This window comes from Dermacentor silvarum, chromosome 10, assembly GCF_013339745.2.
Source record: "Dermacentor silvarum isolate Dsil-2018 chromosome 10, BIME_Dsil_1.4, whole genome shotgun sequence".
Taxonomy (NCBI): Eukaryota; Metazoa; Arthropoda; class Arachnida; order Ixodida; family Ixodidae; genus Dermacentor; species Dermacentor silvarum.
In genome coordinates, this window is record NC_051163.1 from 8,194,505 (window position 1) to 8,207,004 (window position 12,500).

The following is a 12,500-nucleotide window of genomic DNA, read 5'->3' on the forward strand; positions in this document are numbered from 1 at the left end:
TTTAGCTGCGGCACCAAGTGCCTATTTATATCAGAGGCTCCAGCAACAGTCACCAACGCCGCACGCATTTTGAGCTAACGCGGGCAAAACGCCGATGGCGTCGACAACAGTTCTGCGTGTTGTTGCTACCAAAGCCGCTCACCTTACTTCGTATGACATTGCTGTGTTGCTATCGCATTCATTGCTTCGCCCTTAGGGCGAAACTGTGACATTTTTTCTCACACCGTGGTGCGTAACAGTGCCTGAGCTAAAGCCCCTGGGCTTTAATCTGAGTGGAACGGGCAGTTCCTTCTCTCTCATCTCGTTCACCACTGAGTTGCGACGCCTGCAACGCCGGTGGCGGCGTTCCTCATAGGATAGGAATAAACTTTATTTGTCCAGCGGTTAAGGCTGTCGGCGTTCCTCATCACGCCAGCGTTCTGATAAGCTGCCAAGGTGCTGTTTATGTTATCGCATCAGCAAGTGCCTCGCGCGCTGTGTCGCCCACCAGCATATGTCACTCCCACGTATTCTTAGAACACTGTCTGAGGACCTTTCAGGGCAACCCATAACCTCGCTATCTCTTTCAATGCTATGCTTTTTGGGTGCAACTGCCCAGTTTCGTTTCATACACTCTAATCTGCTCTCGTGGATGGAGGATGAGCTCCGGAAGCGTATTTAATGTATACTGTAATGTAAGCAAGCTTTGCTTTAAGAAAATAATTGCGAGCTTCGTCGGAAGGTGAAGCATTGACAGCGATATGGTTTGGCATTACGCCCGAGTTCCTCGAAAAACGTTATAACAATACGAGAGGGGGGGCGGGGGGGCGGGGGGTGCGACATGCCTGCGCGACGCAGCTGGTATACAAACACAACAACCGGAGGAGCAGTGGGAGGCCACTCTGTCCAGCCCCGACCTAGCGACCCAGCGCGGACTGGTAATCCAGGCGAGAGCGGCAGCCAAGGCCACTGGGGTCTTGAAATGAACACTCCACTCGAAGGGCCTGCGCGGTCGATGTGGTTGGATGATTTTCTCCGCCACCCGCGATCACACGCCGGTTTCCGACGCCGGATTTTTTGCGACACGGGGCCCTAAACGCTATCGCGTTAATAACATTTTATTGCGATAGCAATTATATGGACACTCCAAAGCAGATTTCTACCGTCGCCGTCGTCGTCGCCGTCGCCGTTGCCGTGAGGTTCCGTATGACGTCAACGGCGATGAAATCGGTCGCCGCGCTCCGGACGCTGTATGTGCGAGTGAAAGGGCGCGAGGGAGAGAGAGAGGGAGAGAGAGAGAGAATAAACTTTAATAAAAAGCGCACGCGAGCGTAGGTAGCTCCTCCGCTCTGCAGTGGGTGGTCCCCTCAGTCCAGGAGTCCAGCGGCCTTAGCTGCCCTTATCGCTCGGTTGACCAGGTTGAGCTGGTCCTTGGGACGCTCGCTTTCACGAGGAGCGAACGCACGTCGGAGAGCAAACGCGCGTTCTGTGCTGTGCTCCTTGAAGAGCTGCAGAATTAAGAGTCTCTTTCCTCCTTTCCATATATACAGAGCAAACGCAACTTTTTCCGTCGCGCGAAAGGCTGTGGGGGTACGGGAGGGAGGGAGGGAGGGAGGGAGGGGAGGTGACGTTTAGCTGCGGCACCAAATACGTATTTATATAAGAACGCCGCGCGCGTTCGGTGCAAACGCGGGCAAAACGCCGACGGCGTCGACAACAGTTCTGCGCGTTGCGCTGGTGCTGCTGCATGTCCAAGTTTATACCGCTGATAAAACTACTATCCTTACTCCGTATAGCTCTCTACTAATTTGATATCGCAATTGGTGCTTCGCCTTTCGGGTGAAACTGCGACAATTTTTTTTTTCACGACGGCCGTTTTGGGGCCAGAAAGACGGGCACTACCCCCACGCAGTGGAACATGCGGGTGTACGGGCTGCTCTCCCCCAGTTCTGGCGTCCCTGCGCTTGCTGATAATTAATTGTAATGATAATGTGCAGTTGCTATTTGTTACCCGTCACGACCACTGATCTCGACGAACTGAACCACAGCGCGACGTGCGTCGTCGTGCGCATAATCTACCATCGTACATGCGCGCGCGCTCGAGAACGCGTGCAGCGCCGCGGTCTCTGGGTTCGGGCAGCGTTCGGCCACCGCGCGCCGGCAGCCGCTGTGCGATATCGCCGCAGCAGCAGTGCTTATCGGGAAGCGGTAGTGAGCGCGACGTCCCTCTCTGCTGTCGTTCAGTCGCGCCTTTGACGACTCTCCGAGATTAGCCGCCAGCGCCGGTACGAGTATCTGTGGCTGGCGCACGACAGAGCTGTACGGAGGGAGATCCGAGAGCGTCGAGTCCCGTGGACGAGCGAACCCGAGGCTCCGTGATTCACGCAGGGGCGTGCCATGCCGAAAAATGCACTCGACGATGGCGGTAAGGCTTTGCTCTGATCGCCGAACCGAACGGCGAGGCGCGCGATCGTCGACTCATTGTATCGGTATCTTTTAAAAACTATATAGCCCGTTCATTCGCACTGACAATTCCTCTGGGTGTATCGGTGGCTCTGTGACAGAATAGTGGATATCAGATCTTGCTTGAGCTGTTATTTATTGCGAATTTCACGATACCGTGATGCATGCATCATGAATACAACTTTTACGATTTGCACGAGTTGATGAGCTTTAGCAGATTCGACATATTAAGACAACAGCGCGTGGAAGGACAAATGACGCAAGAAAATGTGTACATCAGACGCCACGAGCGCTGAACTAACAACTCAGTTTAATTGCTAATGAACCGACCTATATAGGTACGCAAAATGTCGGTGTGGAAAAAAAAATAACATCAGAAACAAAAAGAAATATATGGCATCTATGGACAGTCATCGTGGTCAATTTATATTTTTTAACTACGCAGGAAGCGAAGTTCTCTATCCAAAAGCGCGCAAGTGCAGGGGTGCAGGTGTTTTGTAGCCTTAAGATTTGTTGAGCTTCTATAAAATTTCGCGCGTACAGTCCAATCCCGGCGTATACTCACGATCGTTCTATTTTTAAACTTTGGCACACAGCCACATTCTCTCAGTGGAAGTCTAAATACTCACCACACCAATATTCTGTATTGGTCAGCAATAAAACTCAACTGTCAGTTCAGCGCTCGTGGCGTCTGTGGCACGTTTCTTTTGTCCTTTGTGCTTATTCAGTGCTATTCGTTAGGACGAGAGCTTATACGTTGTTAAATTGCCTGTTAAGATTGCGACCTGCTAGAACGCATGGCCGTGTGACTATATCTAGATTACTCGAACAGCTTTGCTAGAATATATATCCAGATGATAGACGTCAAGCTGCCTTTGTAAAGGGTCAATTGTTATAGTTGTAGCCGCGGGACTTTGGTACACGGGAAACGTAATATAGGAGGTGCCAGAAGATTATGTAGAAATGATCATTTATATTAGAAGTTTGCAGGCACAGCAAATTCATCAATTTGGATGACAATTAAGATGAATAATTAAATGTCCATGGGAAAGGCCCTCAACGTCCTCTAGTCGTTTTAGATGGGATGATAACGACGAATGTTTTTACAATAAATTATACGAGTATAGCATGTACCAACAAGTTATTCTCGCTCCCCTCTAACTTCTAAGAAAAAACTTCTTTCTGCTACATTACCCCATAGTCATATGGGATCATGTGGATATATATATATATATATATATATATATATATATATATATATATATATATATATATATATATAGGCTTCAAGGTACAGGTATCTATGGTTGCCACAAGGTTATCATTGAAAATTTGCTGCATGTCTTCAAACACAACTGTTTATTGTCGACGTTTCGGCCGACGACCGACCTTTCTCACGACTTTCTCAAGTCTCAAGTCACTTTTTTTTTTCGATAGCCAGTGACAGCGCTGTTCCGCCTTTCCAGTTGTATTTCCGAAAGATGCGTACGTTACTTACGTAAGTAAATCCAGTGCCCAGGTGGCTAATTATAACGATTCACTAAGTAGCATTAAACAAATTTTGTATGGGGCTCAGGATATGTTGGTGCCTTTAATTGGCGCCGGCTACTCCTTTTCACATAGAGATGCGCAAATAACAAAGGCCTCAGATGTGAAAAAGAAATCACTTAAAATCACACCAAAACTGAAAGTCAACATTTAGGGCACATGCAAATTGTGAAATTGAAGCCGAGCTGGTAGTGAAGTCATGTTTGCTTAGCAGAGACCGTAAAACTAGCGCCACTTTCGAGATATTCGGCTTTAAGTTGCACTACATAGAATTACATTGACGTTAACAGTTTTCCAAAATCGTGCATCAAGGTGTGCGAGTCGATCTTGACAGGAACACTAGTATGCTTATTTTAGCAGACGTTCGGAGACGGATATCTGGAAGGCACTGCTATGGTCTTAGGATTTTTGCTAAGCAGGCCTGACTTCACTATTTCTAGGCTTCAATGTCGCAGTAATAATTAAAAGGTAATTAGTGATTATCTTTAATTAGCGACTCGGACATTGCGATGTGCAAGTAATGTACGCCTCTTAAGGTAATCTACGTGTCAGACCATATACCTCTGTATGCCCCATGTGATTTCCAAAAATAAATTTCAGTGTATAAAAAAAGAAGAAAAAGAAACTACACAGTACAATTTCCTTAGAACGACAGAAAGCTGAGCTGGTTGGTAAGAATTCATAATGCAAAAAAGGGTAAGGCATTCGTGTTGTCCACTTCTCTTCTCTTGTGTCCGTGTCTGCACGCCTTACCCTTTTTTACAATTTCCTTAATGAAAGTCGCTGAAGTACGAAGAAGTGAAAAAAAGTTGAAGCATCACGTTTCTATATAAGTACGTAGCTGCTCAAGAAAGACAGCTATCACAATATCCAAGTATCACAATTTTACGTATGATAGTATATCACAGTTTGTAATATTTGTATCACTTATAATACTTGTATATTTGTATGAGCTATTACAATTTGTAACCAGTACATTTAAGACGTCAAAATCGGACAGATTCGGTATACATTGCGTTGGATGCTAATAATTCGTGCAAAGGACTATTGAAAAAAAAAAAAGGCAACTAAATAAAGTATACTATATAGTGTAGAGAGATGTTATATGCTTCTCTTTATGAGCTTTAGTGGATGAATTTTATGGATGCGAAGTTGTGATGGATGAGTACAGCATTTAAGTAAAATAATGCTCATAAATGTCACCGACATTTACCTTTTCCTTTATGTGCAGCACATATTTCATTCAGACTGATGTAGCGGTTCCCTTATGAGAGCATACATTCCTCTTACACTTATTTATATAGGAGAGCCGGAGTATACGTCTATGGACCCTGAGGTAAACCTTCCCCGCATTTTAGATTTTTGACTGACAGCGTTGTGGGTATTACGGGCGATAGAAGAGGAATTACATGGAATTGTTGACTGCGCATGTAAACATAGACCACACAAGAAAACATATACAGAAGGAGCGCAAACTACCGAGTAAGTTTAATGTCTGCTTCGCACATGTTTTTTCTCGCCTTATGTCTTCACAAGTCATACGGGAAAGCGCACCGATGTACGTATTATGTGCGAAGCAGACATTCAAGTCAGTTGATAGCTACCGCTCGTCCTGCCTATGTTTTCTTGCGCAATTTATGTTAAAACGCGCACTCATCAAGCTAACAGAAATGCATTATCAAGTAGCCCACCGAGACGTCCTTTTACAATGAGGCATTTGCAGGGGTAGAGAGCATGCCGCACTTTGCAAGTGCTGTAAGTGTTAAGACTGAATCTTCTTGGGACGCAGCATAGCAGCACGTTTGTGATGATCACCGGGGTTCTTCCCATATTTATGATACACAGTAAGCAGCCTCGTAAGGCATCCGTGACTAAGGTGCGTACGGTACATGATACCGCAGATGGAATCCTCAGACTAAATATTGTGTATACACGCCCCATAAATGTTTACGTCTGCCTCGTATCTCTGCGAGTGCAAAAGAAAAAAAAATGAACGAATAAATCATGTAGTTGTGACGGAAACGTGCCTCGCCTAATGCGACAAGGCCTCGCAGGTGTTTCACTAGGAAAGCGCCATGTATTTATTGAGGCCCTCAACGAGCACCGCGCGGTAAGGTAAATGCGCAGAAAAAATTATGAAACAAAAAGGTGTTGCACATGCGCACTGGTTTCACAGTTTCGTTTCCTTGTTCGCTGTCAGCACTGCGCAGTGTCGTGCGATACCGTCGAGTCAAACGTACGTATCCGTTTCGGGATTCCACATTTCAAAGAGCCTTGTAACGTGCTTTGTTGACTTGATACCAATATCTAGAGCTTAAGAGAAAGACAGATATTAAAGAAAAGAAAAATACACGTTGCGGGGCTAGTTGGAGATGCATTATTCTTTCTTCATTACGAAAGCAATCCGGCGCTACTTTTTATGGCGAGGGCAGTCCACACACCGTGCTGTCCTGTCTTTCTGCGTCCTCGTCATAAAAAGTAGCGCTGGATTACTTTCTTAAGAAAGGAACAATAAAGACAGATCTTCAAGCGCAACAACACACACACAAAAAGAGAACGAAAAAAAAAGCAGACAGAACTCTCGTGTGTGTGTGTGTGTGCGTGTGTGTGTGTGCGTGTGCGTGTGTGTGTGCGTGTGTGTGTGTGTGTGTGTGTGTGTGTGTGTGTGTGTGTGTGTGTGTGTGTGTGTGTGTGTGTGTGTGTTATTGTTGTTGTTGCGCTTCCATTCAATATGTCTATATATTTAGAAACATAAACCGGCCAACTAGCCCGACTCGCCATCTTGTTCGCCATCTGAACTGTTCTTGTCTGGTTACATGGGGACGAAGAAATAGTTTTGCTCGCCATTCATTGCGCCGAATTTAACAAGGTTTGTTGCACTTAAAGGAAAAAGTTAAAATCCATCGACTGTGGAGGCAGATTTTATATTTAAGCCATCAATTAAAACAACAATCTTGAAAATCACAAAGGAAAATAAAATCAAGAATCAAGTTTGCAAACACGTAACTTGGCAATACAAAATGACATTGCGATCCTGCAAACTGCAAGCTTTAAGGCATCTAAAGCGGACAAAATCGATGCATTATACACCACTCGAATAAGTGTCCCAGTAGTTTGTGAGTAGGTCTTTTGCGAAGCCTTCGCAAGCAGTGTAAAAATTTCACATAAGCTGTACACTCGTGTATCGCATTTGTCCACTTCCAGTGCTCTAGCAGACGCTGTTCACAGAACTGCGACGTTTGTTTTAAAAACATACTTACTGATTTGTAAGCTTTGTACTGGAATCTTCTCTCTTAATTTACCGAATTTCTGCAATTTTTGTTTTATCACGCCCTTCATGAGGCCCTATATAAATAAAAATTCTGCTTCTTACAGTCGGTAGAATGCACCATTTTTTGTTAAATGCGACAAACTTCATTCCAATCAGTCCAGCGCTTGTCTAGTGAAAGCGTTTCTGTGTTTTACACGCATTTCTATAGAAAACAAACATCGGAGTTGGCCCTGAGCCTCCCCTGAAGGGCAAGCCTGAGGTGGGCTAACGCACATTTCCCTATTGAAGTACATCTGAAGCGAAAGGACTGTTTCATCACGAAACCGCTCAACCAATGTGAATTAAATATATTGCATTGAAAACGAAAGAGTCAAATTCGAATTTGTGGGAACAAATATTTAGCCTCCGGACTGTCTACAGAAAAATGAAGAAACACTTTGTAAATTGATAAATGTAAAATAGAGGAAAAAAACAACAACTAAAAAAAGCATCAAGCATTTGATTTACAACTCTACCTAAAAAAAAAAGAAAAAAAAAAAGAAAACACGATGCGATTTTGTAAACTACGTCTAGCGGGCAGCTCTTCTAGTATATACGGATAAACAGTTGTCGATTCCGTCATGTCTACGCGCACACGAAAAATCATTGCAGTGCTTACACCAGTTTAGGAAAAATTATATTAATAAATTATTCGTTTGGGTTTAATTTTAGCTACCTTATGTTGTTTTAAAAGTGGAGAGTCACTTTAGCATACGCTACAGATGATGAAGGCGAAAGCCTGTGCGCTCACGAGACATTCATTAAATTACTTGAGATTATCATTCGAATGCGTTGTTACTGTCTATTACTTGTTTTCTCCCACGAAAAGTGGGGTTCGAGGGCCTTAATGAACTCTACCTTAATTAACTGCCTTAATTAAAGTTCGCCCTAGGTAACACCAAATGTCATGGGTTCGACTCCCACCAAAGGTGGTGGGTTCGAGTGCCTTAATTAACTATATTTAATTGATTGTGCCTTAATTATCTTGAAGCGTGCCGCATTTAGGCCACGAAAGAAGAGGAAGAACAAAGGGGACGAAGGAAGAGGAAGACGAGGAGGGCAGTTTCAGTTATACATTTCATTTTCTAGTGCCTGCCCACATAAATTTAATTAGATTGCTTTGGGTGCCTGGACATAAAGGATTAGTCATGAACGAAATGGCTGACAGTCTCGCGAGAGCGTCCCTCAGTGGCCCTGTATTACCATTACTTCCTACAATAGCTTACCTAACGACTACTAGATTCAGGAGATTTTCAATTATTCAAGACTTTTTGAACCCAGCTGTAGCTAATTTCTCAGAATATCGACACCTCCTATTCCCTTGGCCCAAAAATTCCTTTCACACCAGAAAAACTGAAGTCATCTTTACCCGATTACGTTGTCGAGTACCAATATTAAACTTCTATCGTCACAGGGCTGGTCTGGTGCCCTCCCCTCTGTGCCTATTCTGTGGAGAAGATGAAACAATAGATCAGTTTTTTTTTTTTCATATTCTGCCGCCGTTTTTCTTCTTTAAGGAAAAATATTCTAGAATCAAGATTTACGCAGCTTGGTTTAAGCTTTTCTATTCTGAATATCCTTTCTTTAGGAGCCTCCTCTCTTGGAAAGTGCCACGGGGATATTTGCTCAGCCGTGGAGGAATTTATAAGTGCTTCAAATAGATTTTCTTGAATTATTAAACATTTTATTTTTGTTCATTTTCTCCAGTTAGTTTTACCAATTTTAGTATTAACAAAGGTTGCCTAATTCCATCCAAATCTTGGCCAATCCCCGGCAGTGGGTATGCGCCATCATATAAGGCATACCATACCATACCAGTTAGAATAAAGTGGCGGAAACCATCCGTCAGTATTAAGCTATGTGTTTCCTTTAGTTGTGTTTACTAGGAACGCTACATAATTTGGCGCAGCCCGACAGGATGTGGGTTACATTCTTCATTGACCAGACCTCGTCGCAGCGCATAATCTTCACTTGCTGCCAAGTGCAAGATGAACCGTCAACAATTCTTCCGCGCCACGTCAGCTCCCCTGGCCTCGTCGACGCAGTGCCTCAAAGAAGCGTCCATATGCCGTGAGGAACTTTTGCAGACAGGATAAGTCAAGGTGAACCTGCAGCTGGCGACAATAGAGAGCTTGTTTTGGCGTCCATGCGCCGTGGTTCTCCGACAGAGGATATGTCAACCGAGAAGGTGAGCCACGTTTTGCAAGTTTTTGAAGTGCAACAGAGACAGATGATGCAACAAAGTCAGCTTATGGCAGCACTGGCCGAGTCTCTGGGGAAAGGAAAACGAGCGCCGGATATGGTTGAACCTGATGTTTTTGAAGGTGGCTCCGAAGACCCGCAACATTGGTTATGGTATTATGAGTATGCTTCTGCGAATAACGGGTGGCTATCCGACGAAGAGAAAGTACAGAACATGCGACGTTACCTTGATGCCACTGCCATAAAATGGTACGATCTGCAGATCCTCGATCAAAAGCCAGCATATTGGGAGAAGTGGAAACGCAGCTTCCTGGTGGCGTTCCAATGCAATCCATTGGAGAGATGGGAGTTGGAGCTACGCTTCAGACACACGCTTCAGACACTGCCTTGAGAAGCGCCGTCTGTTGCGCATGGCAGAACCTGAACTCTCATCACTCGCAGTTATAGCTTTGGTAACACTGGGACTCTCCGTCAGTATTCGAAAACAGGTCCAGCTGAAAGCCCCCGATACAATAGACGACCTCACGCGGTGTCTGAAAATTTTGCCCGTGGAGCCAGCACAGGAAAGTCCTTGCGGAGAAGAATTACCCCTGGACAGCAATGAGCTCGTAGAGCCTCAGTCGCACATACGATCCCTCAAATTCGCAGGAAGTCTTCGGAACAACGTTTTGAACTCCTCGAATTGCTGCTCAAGTAGTCCTGGTAGCACTCTACGCGTTCCGACTGTCGGCGAACCCCACACAGAACTGGGTAAAGACGATCGGCCTCTCGTGAAAGACTGCCACGAAACTGTGTACGTGGCATCTTCTAACCTACTTCATGTCCCTGTCAAGATTGACGGTGTTGAGATGAACGCACTCGTGGACAGTGGAGCGTCTGTGTCCATCATCAACCAGAAAAGAATAGACACCAGCCGTCTCCACAGTGGGAGGACCCTACGTGTCCAGGGTTACGATGGGGCAGTAAGCTCCCATAATGAGTGGGCGTCTGTAGTGATTGAATTTCAAGGACATTGCGTAAAGAGCGATGTGCTGGCAATACTTGACGTCACCTATGACTTCCTTTTATCTCGCCCTGACATGAAAAAGCTCAAAATAAACCTTTATTGGGATGACAGGGTATTGGTTGAAGAAAATGCCAAACTGACGAAAAACGGAGAGACACCAAGCCCTCTAAGATTAGTTCACTGTGAAGAAGACATCAGAGCAAAGTATCCAGAGCTCGTATGCATAGAAAACTATCCTCCGCCGATGAACTCACATGCAGTTTCCTTTGAACTCATAGACAAAACAGTGGTTCGGATAGTCCCATATAATATGTCAAGACAGAAAAAGGCATTGGTTGGAAAAGGAGCTGCAAGCAATGTTAGACGCCGACATCATCCGACCATCAATTTCACCGTTTGCTTCGCCTATAACAATCGCTCCTAAAGACGATGGCACTTTTCGTCTTTGTACCGATTATAGAATTCTAAATCGCCAAACAGAATTAATACCTTTCCCGATGCCAAAAATTGATGCCATTATCGATGAAACTGGTGGTTGCCACTGGTTTTCACGGATCGATCTCTGCAAAGGCTTTTGGCAGATTCCCTTGACCGAGGCGACCAAAAAGTACACCGCATTTGTTACGCCATTCGACTTGTTCGAATATAATCGATTGCCTTTCGGATGGAAGAATTCGCCAGCGTGGTTTCAAAATATCATGAATGACATCCTGAAACCATACTTGGGCACCTTTTGCAATGTTTATATAGACGATATAATCGTTTTCTCGAAGACAAAAGAAGATCACAAAAGTCACATTTCCATAGTTCTCCATGCGCTCAGCCTCGCACATCTCAAAGTAAACTTTAAGAAAACTGCATTTCTTCCAAGAAAAAGTGGTATTTCTAGGCAGGGCATTTGACGGCTGTACCAAAAGTACAAAGCAGGAATCCGTTGAAAGAATTTTTAAGTTGGTGAAGCCTTACGACGTACATTCCCTTCGTGTCTTCCTGGGCCTCTCTGGACACTTTAGGGCCTTTATAAGAGACTATGCAGTCAAGACACGATGCCTCACACGACTGATGCAAAAAGACGTACCATTCCTGTGGAATGACGAGTGTGAAAGTGCCTACCGTGAGCTGTAAGGCTTATATCATCCGACCCTATTCTCCGCATTCCTGACTTCTCGCTACCGTTTGTGTTGAACACTGATGCATCGCATATGCAACTGGGGCAGTGCTCTATCAGAAACTCTCAAACGAACCTGACCACCAAAGACATCATGTGGTGGGATACTACAGCTATACACTGAAGCCTGCAGAAGTAAACTACACCACCACCGAAAAGTAAGCACTGGCCGTCTTGAAAGCTGTTCAGTATTTCCGAACTTACCTAGAAGGAGCGAAATTCGCACTTTTCACTGACCATCAGGCACTGACACACCTTCTTGATATGGCACAATCACGAGGACGCATTGCACAGTGGGTTAACTGCCTGCAACAATTTGACTTCGTCGTTTCGCACCGCCCTGGTCCGCTGCTCACCGATGCAGATGCCTTGTCCAGATTGCTCGTCTATGAAACAAGCCAACAGCCGGAACAGATAAATTACGTGAAGCTGTGGGAAGGCACAGAAGAAATGAAAGAGATCGATGGAAAGTACCACGTGCCATCGACAATGGTTCCGAAGATCCTTCACCTTTACCACGATACTCCAGAGTCAGGTGGGCATGATGGGTTTTGGCGCACTTATAACAAGCTACTGAATCGGTTTACATGGCCAAGTATGAAAGAAGACATAAGCAACTATGTACGGACATGTCACACATGTCAAGTAAACAAAGTGAAGTACAGACAGGCGACAGACATCATGATAATCCCGCAGCATTCGCGAGTCCCCTTTGAAGTCGTTCACTTGGATTTTGCAGAGCTAAAGAAAGCGGGTGAAGGTGTCAGGAAAACGCAGGCGTTTATACTTTGCATAGACGAATGCACCAGAATGGTTACGGCTAA

General features: G+C 44.9%; 1 protein-coding gene across 1 annotated transcript in view; it reads left to right on the forward strand.

Moving 5' to 3' along the window:
- Nucleotides 1–2,192: 2,192 nt before the first annotated feature.
- The window catches only part of LOC119431185 (ectonucleotide pyrophosphatase/phosphodiesterase family member 3-like), a 57,361-nt gene continuing 47,053 nt past the window's right edge, over nt 2,193–12,500 (forward strand). The window contains 1 exon segment of the mRNA XM_049657614.1: nt 2,193–2,404. Within this exon segment, the coding sequence (XP_049513571.1) occupies nt 2,377–2,404 (28 nt within the window). The 5' untranslated portion in view covers nt 2,193–2,376.